General features: G+C 45.9%; 5 protein-coding genes across 5 annotated transcripts; 2 read left to right on the forward strand and 3 right to left on the reverse strand.

Moving 5' to 3' along the window:
- Window positions 1-11042: 11042 nt before the first annotated feature.
- Window positions 11043-11599, forward strand: PtA15_15A143 (uncharacterized protein; the record flags this gene model as incomplete). The annotated part of the gene is made up of 3 exons (XM_053163319.1): window positions 11043-11058; window positions 11175-11327; window positions 11388-11599. 3 exons carry the CDS (start codon window positions 11043-11045, stop codon window positions 11597-11599), a joined length of 381 nt encoding a protein of 126 aa, XP_053027306.1.
- A 243-nt stretch (window positions 11600-11842) lies between these two features.
- PtA15_15A144 (uncharacterized protein) lies at window positions 11843-12359 on the reverse strand (the record flags this gene model as incomplete). Its single annotated transcript, XM_053163320.1, has 2 exons — window positions 11843-12072; window positions 12170-12359. The coding sequence occupies 2 exons, from the start codon at window positions 12357-12359 to the stop codon at window positions 11843-11845; spliced, it is 420 nt and encodes a 139-aa protein (XP_053027307.1).
- A 233-nt stretch (window positions 12360-12592) lies between these two features.
- PtA15_15A145 (uncharacterized protein) lies at window positions 12593-13933 on the forward strand (the record flags this gene model as incomplete). The annotated part of the gene is made up of 5 exons (XM_053163321.1): window positions 12593-13001; window positions 13093-13205; window positions 13277-13386; window positions 13459-13620; window positions 13687-13933. 5 exons carry the CDS (start codon window positions 12593-12595, stop codon window positions 13931-13933), a joined length of 1041 nt encoding a protein of 346 aa, XP_053027308.1.
- Window positions 13934-14787: 854 nt separating this feature from the next.
- On the reverse strand, window positions 14788-15965 carry PtA15_15A146 (uncharacterized protein; the record flags this gene model as incomplete). The annotated part of the gene is made up of 2 exons (XM_053163322.1): window positions 14788-15041; window positions 15104-15965. The coding sequence occupies 2 exons, from the start codon at window positions 15963-15965 to the stop codon at window positions 14788-14790; spliced, it is 1116 nt and encodes a 371-aa protein (XP_053027309.1).
- A 39-nt stretch (window positions 15966-16004) lies between these two features.
- On the reverse strand, window positions 16005-16549 carry PtA15_15A147 (uncharacterized protein; the record flags this gene model as incomplete). Its single annotated transcript, XM_053163323.1, has 2 exons — window positions 16005-16432; window positions 16513-16549. 2 exons carry the CDS (start codon window positions 16547-16549, stop codon window positions 16005-16007), a joined length of 465 nt encoding a protein of 154 aa, XP_053027310.1.
- Window positions 16550-18460: the final 1911 nt, after the last annotated feature.

Raw genomic sequence — 18460 nt, forward strand, 5'->3', positions numbered from 1 at the left:
TAACTAGTCCAAATGATGTAGTGTTTAAGACATTGTATAAAAATTATTGCTGGTTCTTAAGCAATTTAAAACAATCTTTGAGCCTGAACAAAATCACGCAACAACCGTCATTTGACCTGTTCCTCTGGCACCGGCAACTAGGACATGTATTGGAAGAAGTGGTGAAGAAGTACCTTCAACAACACTACCCGGAAGAGATTGACGGGAAGACATGGGCCTCTTTCTTTTGTCAAAAATGCGCGACATCAAAGAGCATAGACAAGAAATCGCCGGGCAGTAATTCGCTGATCCCACGAGACAACCCAATGGACCTTCTAGTGTCAGACATAGCCGGACCATTCTTGTACGACATGTCAGGAAAGCGGTACATTCTCACCATGAGAGACCACGCCTTGACTTACATATGGTGTGATGCAATGACGGAACAAAGTGAAGCACCAAACAAGATAATGGCGTGGATGAACCATTTGAAGAACACTTTTGGCAGATACCCAAAAAACCTGCATTGCGACAATGGGCCCAAGTATACGGCATCCCTGAAGAAGCTACTACAACCGCTTGGAATCTCTCTAGGACCGGTACCCCCTTACAGCCCAGAACACAATGGCGAGGCTGAGCGAGTTAACCGTACTCTAGGCAACATGGCAAGAACTATGCTGCATGAATCAAAGATGCCTAGGCCGTATTGGAGCTATGCTTACCGGATGGCGGCTCACATACACAACAGGATTCCGAATAAGAAGGTAACAACTTGTCCCCTCACGGCAATGTACGGAATAGAAATAGATCCGAATGTTCTGTACCCGTTTGGAGCGGAGGCTATAGTACACATACCAAAAGAAAAGGGCGATAAACTATCTCAGAGAGCGCATGTCGGAAAACTGATTGGATATCCAGCAGCAGGAGGCGGTTGGCTTGTTCATTCTTCATACGACGGCAGGATTCTACACTCAACTTCAGTCATCTTTCCTGAATTCCAGTATCTCCCAGTCAAGAAAAAGATTCCATCAAAAGGAGATCTCAACCTAATCTTGAATCAAATTGTGCTCAAACTAGGCAAGGAGGAGAGCGAAATCAATGCGAAAGCAGAAGAACAAGCAATGACAAACTTGCACATGAATGGAGACCGACGACTACCGTCGCACATAAGATCAGCTCTAAAGTCACCGGACTTGAAAGAATGGCTAGGAGAAGCAAACTATGAAATCGACAAGTTCTTCGAACTCGACGTGTGGGAGCCAATGGAACCGTTTCCTGGAGTCAAGGCTCTAGGTTGTTGGTGGGTATTTGCGATAAAAGAAGGAATGGCCGAAGGTGATCCGGAAATTTTTCGAGTGCAATACGTCGCAAAAGGCTTCAATCAAGTAATGGGTAGGGACTGCAACGAAACATATGCTCCAACGGCTTCACTTGTCACTCTGTGATTACTTATTTCACTAGCAATCAAATATCATTATCCAATTGCAACATTCGACGTTAGTTCAGCGTACCTCTACAGTCCTATAGAGGAAGAAGTCTATGTACAACCTCCCGTTGAAATACGACCAGAATTGAAAGGGAAAATAATGAAATTGAAGAAAGCTATGTACGGTACAAAGCAGGAGGCAAGATGCTGGTGGAAATTCTTCAAGAGCAAAATGGAAGATATTGGTTTTGTGGCGTTTGAATAAGAACAATCACTTTATATATATCGACAAGGACCAGATTTCATAATTATGTGGCTTCATGTGGATGACAGATTTGCAGTGGCATCCAACTTTGGAGAACATCCAATACATAATTTGAATATATCCAGAGAAAACTTGAATAACAATATTGAGGTCATTAGACTTTGAATGTTATTCAAGTGCGGGAGTTCAAAAAATATTTGAGTGGGGATCCATCCAGACCTGCTCAATTTTTGAAATGCTCCTCTGCCCAGCGTATTGGGGACCCACAAGGACGACCTCATCTCCTCAGTTCAAATTGAAAGCAGCCCATTCTCCAAGGGGTATACAATTTTTTTACTTTGTTTAAAACTAGGATTCAATAAATATGTACATACACAGGAAGCAGAAAAGGCAAGAAACTTGCTGGGCTACATAGCCAGCCAATAACACATATGACTACTGAGTACAAGCAAGCAAAGGATACATTTACAAAGAAAAGACAAAGAGAAGAAATACAGGAACGCATAAATGAGCAGGGGAGGAGTAGATAGATCAGACGGCAGGAGGGGGGAGAGAAGGCTTGGCAACCAAAGGGATTGACGGGCCAGACCATCCAAACAAGGGCAAGAAGAACTTGTGCCAACAGATGTACTCTGCTTGATGGACGGCCTGGAAGCGGTGTCAAGATGCAAGAGACCTTCAAAAGAGATCCTTCCAATATTTTTTTCTGGGTTGTACGTCTGCAATGATACTGGAGAAGCTAAGAGGAGGTTGATGGGAAGTGGGAAATGAAGGGTGAGAAGGGAGAGGAGCAACACGAGGAACGATGGTGGGAGGAGAGAGAGAAGACACTAGAGATGGCCAGTGGGTACCCGTCTGGCGGTACCCGGCACCCACGGGCGGGTACACCTCCCTGTCCTTGGGTACCCCCCCCGCGGGTGCCGTGTATGGTTACGGGTCTGTGACATATGGCTGAAAAATAGCAAGTACTATTGAGTTTTCGCCGTGACAGTCTTGTGAAAGGGCTGAGTCTCATTGCCTTCCTCGCTTCCACTCCCTTGTCTCCTCCCTTTCATGTCGCCTCATCCTTTTCCGGCCATCACATTCCCTTCCTTGCAACCACTCTTGTCTTGACTTTGTTCAGACTCGACTCTTCAATATTCGTCTTGACATTGCTCAAGACGCAAAACTCATTCCGGCTCGACATTGCTTGAGTTCCTTATCAATCTCTTGATCGGCTCCTCTCTTCAATTTGGTGAGAAACGAACAACAATAACCTCGGTCCATTCCTCCCTTGGCTAATCCCTTTTTCCTTTCTCTCTTTCTATCTCTTTTCCAGTGTCTTTGTTCCCATTCTACTCTCTCCTGTCCTTGGTTGTCTCAGAATCTCAATTCTCTTGTGGTGGTAATTCTCTCTCTCATCTTCTCTCCTGATGTTCTTTCTCATTCCTTTCTTGATCATTCTAATTTTGTTTCTTCAGTATGGTTCTCAATTTTACAGCAATTCAGATTAAATCTTCACAAGTACCCATGTCCAACACAGGTACCCGTTCAGGCTCCCGCCGCAGAGTTGACTCTGCCGAGTCCCGACTCATCCCACATCAGACCAGACTGCACACACCCAATACCGTAAACGACACTGCTCTCGCCTCATCTGACTCAGAATTGAGTCGCCACCATCCCCTGTAAGCTAAAAATCTATCTGACAATCCAAGCCTCCCCCCCCCCCCTCACCGCAAGAATGCTGATCTAATTTGTGTGCTTCTATATTCAATACAGCTCGCTGCTCTGGCTCCCAGTTTCACTGCCTCTGAATCATAATCGGTTCACAGCCCCGGTAAGTCCATTTCTCACTTTTCTGGCCTCACCCCACCTCAATTGTTATGCCATTCACGGCTTGTATGGTGGACCCAATCAAGCATATGCGGATGGGAAAACATGAAGGCTATTGTGGTTATTATCTCATGCTGACATGTCCCAAATAAACCTGTTGGCTGACATTTATATAAGGGTCTGTCCCAGCCTCAGGCTCTGTGAATAGTGACACGTTCTCACAGAGACCTCACACCATGAAACAATCAAGCAAGAGGTCATGCCAGACCTTGATTTCACCGACAACATTGCCTCCGGGACCATCAGATGGTTGGACTAAAGCAATACAATCTGATGTCGCTGATACCAATATCTTGGTTGTGAATGATGATTCCTCAGCTACCCGTACAAAAGTCCCTCGGACCAGCCAGCCTAATTTTTGCCTGCATACACCAGGGATGCTTGGGGGGCACTCCCCAGGGAGTGCCTTACGTTGAATTTTTTTCATAACTCAGTGCAATGTCTACTACATCATATGTGTAATCAAACATGAAATGATATACAAGTATATATGAAGTATCCATAACTCATCTGGAACTCTTCTGTAATTCAGTAGTAACTAAACTGGACCACAGAACACAAATTGTCTGTAACCAAACTTTAACTCAAGTGCAAAGCACCACTCATAAATTGTTTTTACCCAAGGGTGAAGTCAATCTGAATAGTGTTGGAACCATTTCATCATCCTGTACCCATTGCTGTGGCCTCAACAGAATGTGATTGGTGTGTGATTTGTCACCCTATTGTACGCGCGTACAATAGATTTGGATAAAGAAAATTTCAGAAGTGCAAAATGTTTTAATATTTGCACAAGAGAAATAGAACTGTATTTTGGCTGGGTACAAAAGGGTGACACAGTTCATCAATCAATCAGCTGCAAATGCCCCTCTGTTCTAAAAAATGTGTGATTGGTGTGTGATTTGTCACCCTATTGTACGCGCGTACAATAGGGTGACAAATCATATTCCATCAGGGCAGTTACACTATTTTTTTCTTAAATTTTACCCTCATTTACTCGGCAGAAGTCCCCCTCTGGTATGAAAAGTGCCTGATTTGTCACCCTATTGTACGCGCGTACAATAGGGTGACAAATCACACACTTTTCAGACCAAAGGTGAATTTTTGCCATTTAAATGAGGGTGACACAGTTTGGAAACAATTCAGCTGGAAATGTCCCTCCAGTCTGGAAAGTGTGTGACTTGTGTGTGATTTGTCAATCTATTGTACTAGGGTGACAAATCACAGACTTTTCAGACCAGAGGGACATGTCCAGCTGAATTGTTTCCAAACCATGTCACCCTGATTTACTGGGCAAAAATTCCCCTCTGGTCTGAAAAGATTGTGATTTGTCACCCTATTGTACGCGCGTACAATAGGGTGACAAATCAGGCACTTTTCATACCAGAGGGGGACTTCTGCCGAGTCAATGAGGGTAAAATTTAAGAAAAAAATAGTGTAACTGCCCTGATGGAATATGATTTGTCACCCTATTGTACGCGCGTACAATAGGGTGACAAATCACACACCAATCACACATTTTTTAGAACAGAGGGGCATTTGCAGCTGATTGATTGATGAACTGTGTCACCCTTTTGTACCCAGCCAAAATACAGTTCTATTTCTCTTGTGCAAATATTAAAACATTTTGCACTTCTGAAATTTTCTTTATCCAAATCTAGGCAGTTGCGTTTCAGGTGTGATATATATTTGATGAAGGGAGTTCACCCCAATGTAAAAAAAATTGGATAAGCAAGAGCTACCTGATTTTGAAATGTAGAACTGAAGTTAGGATTGACATGAACTTGACTTCAAGATGAATCCAACAGAGTTGAATGATAGTTCACGTCCAACGGTTACATATCACCCCAAATTAGATTGGCCTATAGTTCTTGCCCAGTTATTGAACAATTAACCATCACATTGTAAGGAATTCTGCCCCAGTTCAGACAAAAACCAACCCCAAATTCAGCTGTGGCACTCCCTGGGGAGTGCCCCCAAAGCTTCCCTGGTGATATCTGATTTTTATTCAATCTAGCTACTTCCGTCGATGTTGACAGGGCTTTCTCATTTGGACAGGATTATGTATCGAAAAAAAGACACTGCCTCAGTCCAGTTTCTATCATCAGAGGGATGTATGTTGCTTTTTACTCAAAAAATGACTTGATCCCCCCCGGTATGCTCAAAAGGTGGAAGGTAGGACTCCAAGATGAAAAAAAAGGATAAACTAAAGAGAAAAGGTACAGATCAAGTGTGATCATGCAAGAATTTTTTCATTACAAATTTTTATCTACAATTGACAGATCATTGTGGATTTGATAATCCGAGGTTTTTTTTTATGAGATATTGTTGTCCAACAACTAGTGGCTTCAAAATTGAAAAAAAGTCTGTAGTTGTGTAAAATATAGTGAGGGTACCCGTGGCACACGCCGCGGGTACCGGCAGTACCTGTCCGCGGGTGTTGGCGGCGAGTCTGGGTACCTAAATTTTTACAAAATCATGGCGGGTACCCGGACACGCCACGGGTACCCAGGTCCCCATGGCCATCTCTAGAAGACGCCTTTTTCCAATCAAAGTCAGAATAAAAAGGGAAGATTTCTGTGGACCGTGGTGGGTTGCCAGCTTCAAAATTTTTTCGGAAAATTTTTGGATGTTCCTTGGGTGGGGAGCCATGAAGGATGGCACTCAAATACCCTCTGAATGCCTTTCAAAAGACATTCAGCAGAGCTGTTTCCTCCACTGAAGGCCTTTTGAAGGGCAATTGGAGTTGAACTCCAAAGAGATGATCTGGTGAAACCCGCTGGTTGGGCGGGTTTTTTCCAGATAAATTCATGCAAAAAAGTTTCCCAAAAATTGGGAAAATCTTTGGATGACTTTTGAAAGCTACTCAACCAAGGGCACTTCAATGGTTTTTGGAATGTAACGGCTCCCTTCAAAGGTCACCTGAAGGAAAACCTTAAAAGTGTGTCTGGGGTGTACGGTTCTCCAAACACCCCCAGATTTTTTCTGCCATATGAATACCAATAGTCAAAGGCTTTGTCTACGTGTAGTGCAGCAGTTTTTGGCCCGGCTGCACTACACTATTTTGCAGCTTATTTTGGCTACGCTTGCGCTTTTTGGCGCAAGTGTGTGGCATTTCAAATTTTTAGCGGCTATTTTTAGCCATATTATAGCGCAAAAGCGCTGCGCTAACACTATAAAAAGCGCGCTAAGCTATTTTGTGGGGGGGAGAAAGTAGCTTTTATTTATTTATTTTTGCTGCACTGCAAGAAAAACTCTAGAAACTGCTTGCAGTTGAGATGCAGCAAGCTTCAATCAAGCTTCAGCTCAAGCTGGAGTCAAGCACCCAAATTCCGTGCTGGTGCACCTTGAGTGTGTACCTTGTTCAGCATCTCAATCTTGAACATGCTGGAGTGCTCAATGCTCATGCAGTAGGCTGAGGCAAATGAGAATCCCCCGGAGCACCCTTTCATTTTCTTTTATTAAACACTCCATGCAACATTGAATCCAGCCAGAATAAAATAAAAAGGGTATGTACACATGAAAGGGATATGTACAGATAAATAAATATGTACACATGAAAGGGGAATGTGAGGAGGTGTATTAACACATAAAAGGGATATGTGCACATGATGAAAGGGGTATGTATGCATGAAAGGGGTATTTATGCATGAAAGGGGTATGTGCAGTAAGGGGTATTTGCACATGAAAGGGATATGTAAACATCAGAGGGGTATGTAAACCTGAATGGTAAAAGGGGTACTAAAAGGGACCTAAAAAACTCAAAGGGGGCATGTAAACATGAAAGGGTCATGACCAAATGATGAATGGGGTATGTACACATTGTGAAAGGGATACATGCACATGAAAGGGATACACACACATGAAAGGTGTATGTGCACATAAAGGGCTATGTACACCTTATGAACGGGGTGAATGCATACAAAAGGGATATATGCACATGAAAGGGGTATGTGCACATGAAAGGGGTATGTGCACATGAAAGAGGTATGTGCACATGAAAGGGGTATGTCAACACTGGGTTGCTACGCTAACCATAGCGGTTAGCGTAGCGTAGCGCAGCGCAAATGCGCTATTTTTTAGCGTAGCGTTAGCGCAATTGCCTGCATATGCGCTAACGCTATGCGCACGCGGTAAGCATCTATTTTAGCTGATAGCGTAGCGTTAGCGCAGATGCGCGCAACTGCGCTAACGCTACACATGCAGAGCGCAAAAGAGCGCGCGTTACGCTGCGCTACAGCGCCTTTAGCGGGAAAAAAGGGCTTTTTTTCCGCTAAAAGCGCTGTAGCGCAGCGCAGCGTAGCGTAGCGACTGTAGCGGCGCGCTAACACTAACAAATAATTGGCGCGCTGTTAGCGCCGCTGAAAATTAGCGCAGCGTAGGGGCGCTAACAGAGCGCTAACGCTATGCAAAATAGAAGGGCGCTTTTTGCCGCTACGCTAACGCGTAGCGCTGAAATAGCGTAGCGTAGCTTAGCGACCCAGTGTTGGGTATGTGCACATGAAAGGGGTATGTGCACAGGTATCAACTGATTTACTTAGTTTTTTGTACCTTAGACTCACTCTTTCATAAATTAGACAATGGGGGGGTTCAAATTTGACTCCTGCACTGTTTCAGGAGACAATTCAGGAAAAAAAAAGTCCCAGCCAAAAATCTCCAGAACTTCCTGCAACTTTGAATCCCCCAAAATCCCAATATCTGTTGTTGCAATCAATTCAGGACCCACGAAAGCAGTCAAAAAGGTAAGTCCAAAACTTGCCCATCTCATCATGACAGGATGGCCGGCCCAGAGTCCAGACCGGCCATCAATTGCATTGGATGGCCGGTAAACATTGTCCACACATTGTACATACACCCCCCTTGATGACCTGGTCGGGTCATCAATTCGCGAGTGGGTAACCAATACCCCACCACTCGATGACGCGACCCGGTCATTGAGCGGATACAAACCCCACTCGATGGCCCGGTCACCCGATCATTGTGTGGATAAGACTTCACTTGATGACTGGGTGGGTCTCCACTCAATGGACCGGTCAACTCGATGAGACCAGTCATCGAGTGATGGATGGGTCCGGCCATTGAGTGGATACACACCCACTCGATGATCGACCCGGTCATTGGGTGGATAAAAATCCACTTGATGATTGACCCCGTCATAAAATCCACTCAATGACGGGTTGATCATCAAGCACTCAATGGCCGGACCCATCCAGAGTTGGTCGGGTCATTGAGTTCCACTCAATGGACCCACCCAGTCATCAAGTGACCCGGTTATCGGGTGGATAAAAATCCACTCGATGATCGACCGATGACCGGGTCAACCATTGAGTGGTTGTGTATATATCCACTCAATGACCCGGTCTGGACATCGAGTGGATACATACACCCTCCACTTTTTGACTGGGTGACCGGGTCATTGAGTGGAGTGGTTATCCACTCGACGATCCGACCAAATCATTGAGTAGATACACACCACTCAATGACCCGGTCCGGCCATCAAGTGGTGGGTATTGGTTATCCACTCGAGTCTTGATGACCCGGTCGGGTCATCCAGCTGTGTATGTATCCACTCGATGACCGGGTTGGTCATTGAGTGGGGTGTATGTGGCAACATGTTATGTGGAGTGCATCTTCTTGACTGGATGGGCCGGGCCATGAATCAGATGAGGTGTGTCCAAAAGATATTTTTTTCTTTTGGAGGCCATGGATTCAGGAATTTGGGGTGTTTCCTGATTCAGGAAGGCCCTTTCTGCATCCCCTCTCGTGAAGGAAATTGGGTTTGCAGGAAGGAATTCTGGTCCATTTTTTTCCTGAATTTTGGTCCTGAAAAAGTGCAGGAGTCAACTTTGAACCCCCCCAATGTGCATGGAATCACCCAGTGCTTGATTCTTGCATGAGGCACAGCTTGCCTTGAGCTCTTGAATCTCAACTGCAAGCAGTTTCTAGAGTTTTTCTTGCAGTGCTGCTAAGTGGAAAAATAAAAGAACAAAAAGACTTTCTTTTTCTTTGATATTTTGTATTTTAAGCAAGAGTAGAGAGTATGAGTAGTAATGAAATGAAGTTACAATTTTTTGAATTTAGCAGCCTTGTTATCGTTCTTCTTTTGTGCCACTTTGAATTTTGGGTTCTCATGAGCCGCATTGATGATCTTCTGACAGTTTGAAAAATACCCTTTCATCCTAACCTTGTCACACAGCCACATGTGGCTGCTGATGCAGCTCTCAATTTTTTGGATTGCCAGACTGGAACAACCTGCAGAGCAAACATTGGCAGCTCCTGAAAATGTTTGCTTGACGGAAGTGCATACAAGAAGATTTGTGGCAGGTTGATTGAGGTTGATTGCTCTGGGAGTTGGTAGTATCTGGAGGAGTGGATGGTGCTTCATCATCTTTGGGGCTTGTGTTGGTCATAGTGGAAGCAACAGATTGGTGAAGACAGAAATGGGGGAGGTGGAGTTGAGAGCAAGAAAACAAGGGGTGAGAAAGCAAGGAAGTGGTACCGCCAAATGGCGGAGATGGTGGGTGTAGATGAGCGGCCGTGGGTGGCCAAGGGGTATGTATAATGGGGGGGTTCAAAGTTGAATCTCGCGCGTGCAGGAAGCGATTCAGGAGACCAAATTCAGGAAAAAAAAGGACCTGAATTTTTTCCTGAACTGCGGATTTCCTTCTTGAAGCGGGGCTGCAGGAACCCCTTCCTGAAGCAGGAAACAGTGATTTTCCTGAAACTCCTTCCTCCAACCTCTTCAAGTCACCAATCTTGGACCCAAAACTGAAATAATCTTCCATTCACTCACCTCCACAGATCGGTTATTTTCAACATGCCTCCCAGGAAGAAAAAGAACTCAACCAACCCCTCAGCCAGCCAGACAAAGAAGACCACAGTAACTCCGGCTCCAGCTCCCACTCCGGCTCCACGTTCAGCTCCAACAACCAAGAAAAGGCCTCCCATCAGCTGGGAAAAGGACACCGTGGACGGATTTTCAAGCATTCGAATCCTCCTTGATTGGTTACGTGAAGATGGAAACTATGTTCGTTGGCAAGGCGATAAGAAGAAAGGCTTGAACAAGGAGGCTTTAGCGAGTGAAGTTGTAGCAATCATGAAAGAACGTGGTATTGATCACCGTAACAACAAAGATATCCAAACAAAGATTCAAGAGCTCCAAGAGAATTACTGTAAGGCTAGCAACTGGCTTAATAACACCGGCTCAGGCGTCTTGGATGAAGACATTGCTAATGGGACCAACAACGTAAGAGGTATGTCCCATTCACATTCCTCACGAGATCTCATGAAGCATCAGATTGATTATGCTTCATTCAGCTGCAGTACTCAAGATCAGTAAATACCATTACGAATTGGATGAAGTCATGGGAGATCGAACTTGTACTAAGCCCGAGGCATTGGTTGACTTGACAAAGGGCTTGGTTCCCGACTTGCTTGGATCGGATCAAGACGAAGAGGAGACCAGCCCAATCAAGGTACCGCTTGCCACAAACCAAACAATCGATGTTGATGAACCATTGTCTCCTGGGCCTGACTCTTCCTTGAAGCGCAAGGCATCATACAAAAACAGGAAAGGTATGCTAGCACATTCTTTGCTGGTTCGGAATTGAACTGATTGAGAACTCTTGGTGACAGCAAGCCACTTGCTTGGATCTGATCAAGACAAAGAGGAGACCAGCCCAATCAAGGTACCGCTTGCCACAAACCAAACGATCGATGTTGATGAACCATTGTCTCCTGGGCCTGACTCTTCCTTGAAGCGCAAGGCATCATACAAAAACAGGAAAGGTATGCTAGCACATTCTTTGCTGGTTCCGAATTGAACTGATTGAGAACTCTTGGTGACAGCGAGCCTCCCACAAGGACTTGAAAAAGCAATCAGTGAGAGCAATGACTTTCGCGCCAAGTCCCTTCGATTCAAGGAGCGTCGTGAGACAAATCGATTGGCATTGGAATCTTCTCAAGAGAAGAAGCGCATCAAGATCGACAAACGCCGATTGCGTATTGAAGAATCAGACGCTCAAGTCAGACGAGCCCACGCAGAGGCAGAGCTTGTTTGAGTTCGAATTGCGTGTATGACAGATCTCAAAAAGGCCGGTTTTAGCAACAATCACATCGAGAAGTTCATCGAGAAACAGTTTGGACAAGGATCAAGTAAAAATCCCATCTCAGATGATTCAGCCACTAGTGAAAGCAGCAACGACTCAGATTGATCAAAGGGTGTACTAGTGTAGATTTCCCCATTTTAACTACAGCATATCTCTATCACATAAAGGCCTGTCAGAGAAAAATTAGCAATGAAATCAAGTACTGTTTGTTGATTCTGAATCAGACTCTTCTCCCATGACAAATTGGGTTTGATTTGATTCTAGAGGTCCTATGATGGGGTCAAGCATAACCCAGTATGGGCACAGTCTGAGCATGTAGGCCTGGATTTCTTGAGGTTCCAGACGGTTGTCTATTTGAGTCAGTGAAACGTGTGCTTGTGCTGAGCAGTATTGGCGCACAAGAGCATCAATTTTCACCGGTATATCTGTAAGGGTAATACAGTTGAGGATATAAGAAATATGAAAAGCTCATAGGGCTGGTAAAAATAAACATAATACCTTGCAGTTCACAATGAGTTATACCATGATCATGCATCAACTCCAGGATCTCTGGGCACATTTGGGCTTGTCCGTTTGGGTTAGGCGCCTCACGTCCCCGCCATCTGAGGTAGTTGTTACCCGTAGTTAGCCATTCAACAATAATCGCAATGCTTGAGGGGCCTCCATTGATTCCGTCTTGATCCCAGCGAGTGTGTCTGGTTGGTTCATCCATTGTCTTGTTTGTTGTGGTGAGAAGGGAAGGTGGGTGGTCCGTTAATCATGCAAATTGCAAAAGATTCTGTGCCATTCAAAAATAATTCCCATGATGTTGCTCAAGTGTGGGAGAGTAGATGTATTTGGCCTTAGAGCTTTACGATCCAATTTTTATTTGCCCATCTCCTATCAACTCTTAGAGAATCTCTTTTTATCATCCACACCGTCACCACCTGATTTCCGCCTCTCAAAATGCCCAATCCCAGTTTACTTGACCACCTTGGCTTCAAGTTTGATTCCCCCAAGCACAAGAAGCGATCAAGATCCAAGAAAACCCGATCAAAGTCTCTCAAAGGCCCTACAAAGTCAATCGACCCAATAACTTCAACCATCTCAACAAGCAGCGTGCCAAGAAGATCGATTGAGCATCAAAAGTTAACGCCTCCAACACATATACTACCTAATCACTTGAGTGCAACTAATACCAACTTGTTCAAGGCCCCCAATTTCGACCTGTTGGAACAGATGACACAGTCACTCCAGGCTAGAGGAATTTGTATCCAAAGCAAGGAGATGTTTGCTAAGCCTTCTCAGCCAAAGGAAAATTATGATGATGATGACTTGCCCGCCGAGTTTCCCACAGATGAGGCCCAAAATCAAGGTTCTCTTATGTTGTTTTATGTGCTGAATCTAATAAAAACTGACATTTAGAACGTGTTCAACGGGAGATCTATGCTGTTTTTGTGATGAAGAAATCCTTTCAAATCCTTTGACCCGGTTCCTCAAGCTCAACAAATATCTTAAAGGCGTACCAGAGGTTAAATTTTGGTCTGGTTCATCCAATCCTGCAGCCTTACATCTACCGGTGAGTCCCAACTGTTAAATTTCTAAATTTAATTTGCAAGAAGACTGAGCTGAGAATCTACTCTTTCACAGTTTCCAAGAATTGCTGAACACTTTCAGCTTCACCGCGCTGAGACCACGTTGATACCTATGGGCATAAGTAGAGGATGGCCAATTCACATTGACTTTGAAATTCTCCCAACGTGAGTCTTTTATGAGGTTGCAATGTTGCTATAGGCTTTTGGTATTGTTTGCTGATAGCCAGTCAACGCCAGCCGCGTCCAAAATTTCAAGTTACACTTAGAAAAAGTCTATAAACGCAAGGTACCTTCCAACTTCATGAATAGCGCTGTAGAACTATGGCAATCCTGTGGTAGACAGAGAGTCCAAAGTGTTGTGCACGATTTTTCCAACTTTCACATGGAACAGCCAGGATAGTGAGTGAATCAACTTAGCTATTTCTCACTTGAATGATATTACCTTACCATTGAGCTTTTTCCTAGCTATGGTGTTCGTGGCTATCAGATAATACTTGGCCGGCTTAAAGTGATGTTCAAAAATGAGACCCTTCCCCTGGCCCCTCCGTTGTCAAATGATTTCCTCCTACGGAAAGTGTTACTCCCAGAAGTGGCCAGCTGTCTCATTGCAGAGGACATGAATACCGATGTAGCCAATCAAAAGGTCCAACTGAACTTGGAAGAGAGTCGGAGTTTTGGAGCGATTCTCTTTCCGGATCCCGACGAAGACTAGGGCACAACTTGCCCTTGCCTACTATTCCTCTAGAATCATTTTCACTAAGCGCATAACTAGTCCTTTGACATATTCCTCTAGAATCATTATAACTAAGCGCATGAATATTCCTTTGACAGCTTTAAATAAAAAAAGTATAAATATTTCACTTCTTACACGGGTATTAACTAAGGTTGCAAGCGAGTATGATAAGGATTTTGAGCCGGTCTTGTCACAAAAAAGGGACTGGTGGAGGCGCCAGCGTGCACGCTGAAAAAGGGCAGGGAGAACTGGGTTAATCTGTCACCCAGGAGGAGCCCAATCTGATCAACGCAGCGAGATCAAGCTGCAACAATAAATTGACATTTGGCGGTTGATTGCCCGTCACGAAGGTAGCAATAGTAAGCCCAGGCGAAGCTTGATGGTCTTTGTGGAGGGTTTGTTTCAATTGATTGTGATATGGTCTCCGGGTATCATCACATGTGGTTTCTTGAGTTCTTCCATCTTACTTTGCTGTTGGCTCGTCGCAGCCGAAGAACCAAAAACAGGCCAAGCTTCAAATTAAAGGGTGACCCCGCGCGGGCGCCAAATGGGGGAGTGGGGCTCCGCCCAAACTTAGCTAAGTCCAAGGGTGGAGGCGCGAACTTGGGAGGGAATTAGTTAAGTTTGGGCTCCGCCGTTGGTCAATACTTTTAAAAAGGCCAAGCTTAATATTAAAGGGTGACCCCGCGCCGGTGGAGCGCTCTCCAAATGCGGGAGTGTGGCTCTGCCATTGTCTAATATTTTTAATTCCCTGCTCCCATTGGGCCGTTGGATCCCAGAAGAGTACTGGAGCCCGGTCCCCTCTGGACTAGCTTTGCTTGTCGGCGGACAATTCACATGCTTGCTGGCAAGGCTTGCCTGCTATGACCTAGGGTAGGCGCATACATACATAGCTGGCTCTCCGATCTCTTGACCACCGATTCTCTCGGTGTGCTTGACTCGCCGGCTGCTTGCTGGCAGCATGGCCGCAGACAGGGAATCGCTGGCGGGGGTCTTGACAGGATCCAGACCTGTTCTTTGAGCTCCCTGAACCTGTTCTCGAGCTTGGCGACATGCTCCTTACGGTCTCTGGAGGCCTGGGCAGCAGCTGGAGGGGGAGAGGGTGTTAGTGCTGGTGTATATTCTGTGTTGTTGTGGTTTAGGACTTACTCCGGTTCGGATCATGCTTGCCTTGGAAATGCCCGGATGGGGGTTGAAGGGGACAAAGGGCAGCTCCTGGATGCTGGCAAGGAGAGAGATCTTGGCTGGCTTGGGGTTGTGGCCATCGTCTGGCTTGCGCTTGGTGGGCGTATGTCGTAGTGCCCGACGACTCATTCCAAAATTCAGATGGATGCGACTGGTGTTTAGGATTGGGGTGGTCGATCAGCGCTTGAGGGGCTTCGCTGAGATCAGAGTCAGTGCTGATGTCTGATGTATCTTTGGGTTTTGAGTTGGATATTTGCGAATCCAAGGATGAAGCGTTACTGGTCCGGCGCCATTCTTCTTCCCATTCAAGCTCGAGCACGTCTTCGCCACCCCAGGTAACTGTTTTGCGAAGCTCACGACGCCTATTCGGGCAGCTTAGCGCAGACGGGGCTCGGCAATCCTGACCACCCTTTTTGGGTTCAGAGGCGTAGCCGGAAGACCGGGAAGCATGAGGGGGAGTGAAGCTTTGGGGACCACCAAGTCTCTGCGTCTTGAGCACTCCGTTGGCGCTGCCACCTGCGCGGGGGGAAGTTGGAGGGACAGGCAGATCGGGTCTGGCATGCGATGGCGGAGTGCCAGGAGCCACGTCTGAATCATGAGAGGAAGCTTCGTCGCCTTCAGAGGATGGAGTGAATGATGTGGAGGGCAATGACGAGGTTGTGCGGTTGAGGTGTTTGGAGGAGCTAGAGGTAGACTTGTTGATTGATGGATCCGAGCCAGACGCTTTGAAGGGGGATGAGGTGACTAGAGCGTTGCGCGTGAGAACATTGAATGCGCTGCTTTGCCGAGGAGGGGGGTGGGCCTTCTGGTTCATCTGATTGATCATTTGAAGAGGTGGTGCAGAGGGTGGGAGGTTAGGATGCGGTCAAGGAGGGATGGGAAGGTTCTCATCGCTTTTGCGCTTGGTGCCAGGCTTGTGAGGGCCTTGGAGGGGAGTCGAGGGGGTAGGAGTTGGTAAGGGGCAAGTGGCAGTTGGGGGACGATGGGTATCTACAGCTGACAAAAGTTGGGAGGCAATTCCAAGGCCTTGCAAAGCAGCTGCCATTTGACTCTGAGTACCTGGGGCACGGTGTTGGGTGAAGGAGATGCGAGAGCCCGGGGTAGAATGTGCGGCGGTCTGTGCAACGGTAGATGGCTGATGATTGAGTGCTGGACGGGATGGCTGATTGGGAGTGGAAGGTGCGGATTTGAAAATGGACGACGAAACCAAACTTGCCTGTCCCAGACGCTTGAAAGCTTCACTTTGTCTAGGAGCAGCAGCCGACGAATGTAGCTGGTTTTTGCCACTAGCAGCTGTTGTCAAGAGTAGAGTGCAGTTTTAGTATTCATTGGACGATGAGCTGGGGCAAAGGTGAATGGACTTGATGACTCACTACAAGAAGATGGTTCTTTCGAGTGGTTATGTGTCATTTTTCCTAAAACGTTTTGCATAAATCTCAGACGTAGAATTAAAAAAAGTATGTCAGTTACTGAGTGGTGTGGTCGAGATGAGAGATTGATTGGCGTGCTCTGGAGGGCAGACTGCTGCTGTGCCTTGCCAGCAACCAGAGCAACCATAAACAGGGATTTAGGAAAAAAAAAACTTACTTTGTCGAGGTGTTCCAAGGGAGGAGGTTTGCTGTCCTAGCTACGTGGATCCTGACACCGCAGGTAGAGAAAAAATTGGATCCAATATTCAAACGTTTTGCATAATTCTCAGCCGGCAAATTAAAAAAGGATGTCAGTTACTGATTGATGTGGTTGAGATGAGAGAGATTGATTGGTGCGCTCTGGAGGGCAGACCGCTGCTGTGCCTTGCCAGCAACCAGAGCAACCATAGAAAGAGATTTAGGGGAAAAAACGTACTTCGTCAAGGGTTGTATTCCAAGGAAAAGGGGCCGGAATAACACCAGCTTGACGGAAAGAACGAATCGATTTTTCAAATTGATGTTGCTCATTTGGCCTGCAGCGTTTTTGGCGGCTTTGCGTGGAGTTGAGATGGTTGTTTTTTCTTTAGACTGGCTGTGTTTTTCATAATCTGCTTGCTTGCTTAGGTTGGTGGTGAGTAGTCGTGGCGCTCGTACTGTCGGATTACACGTAATCCAACAGTACAAGCGCTGAGGCGCGCTCGGCACGCGCGCATCAGGGCGGGACACCGTTGGTCAGCCAAAATCATGTACACGGCACACGCCGGCGGGTACCCAGGGGGGGTGGCAGGTACCCGAGCCTACCCCCGAGATACACACATCCAAGTAGCAGACTGATGTATCCGTGATAAATTCAAGAACTCTCTTTCTGGCTGTTAGTGCCATTCCCTCCCTTTGTTCTATGGCCGATTGCGCCATTCTCATGTTTTTTCTCTGGGCAATTATGCTCTCTATCTTGGAGCTGGTAGTTGAGCCAGCTGTTTGTAGCAGGATTTATTTCATTCATTAAAATCAAGTACTTGTTTCTTAATTTTTTCACACTGCTGACGCCCAGCCAGTGTGGATCGCTGTCTTGTGTGCTTACTCAGATCATTGTCGGGGAGAATTCTTCCAGGATTGAGGATGGGATCATTAAAATCGAAGTCATTGCCCTGATTCAGGATGTTATGGAGAACTCCACATGCCTGAACAAGAATCAAAAAAATCAGATATGTGACATACACGAGGTTGCATGTATTATTAAATCATTATTATCACACACCATTATCCATGCATTTGCTCTGACTTGGTCTTTCTTACCACCAATGCGAAGTCAGAGGCCTTTCAAGCTTTGGAATCTTCCTTTGAGAGCCCCTATACACATCTCAATGTGAACCCGGTTCTTTGCAAGCAGATAGTTGAATGAATGTTTGTCTTCGGTGAGCTGCCCGTGTGCTGGTCGTTTGAAAGCAGCAACAATGGTGGGTGTAGTGACAAACGCTGAGTCGGCGAGGAGACACTCTCCCGGAGAAAAAAAATCATCAGGAGTCAAAGTAACACTAGCATTTGCCATAACACGTTGGTCGTGGGAGCAGCCGGGCCATCCAGTGTAGAGGTAGAGGATGTTTCGCCGGTTATGGCAGATGATCAGCGTAGCGATGGCATAGAAACCCTTTCGAGACCAAAAATCTGGACTGTTCTTGCTGGGACTGTCGAAGATTGAAATCAGGGAGCCATCGATTAGACCAACGCAGCCATCAAATCCAACTTCAGCATAGTTCTCTTCAATTGATCTTCGCTCCGCTGCGGTGGGCCATTTGATAATGTCTGATTGCATTTGCAAGATTGCCATTATGCATCGATTGGTGTACAATTCAACGGTTCCATTGCCAACTTGGAAAAATTGCGCAAGGAATCCAATTGATGCACCATTCCC

This window comes from Puccinia triticina, chromosome 15A, assembly GCF_026914185.1.
Source record: "Puccinia triticina chromosome 15A, complete sequence".
Taxonomy (NCBI): Eukaryota; Fungi; Basidiomycota; class Pucciniomycetes; order Pucciniales; family Pucciniaceae; genus Puccinia; species Puccinia triticina.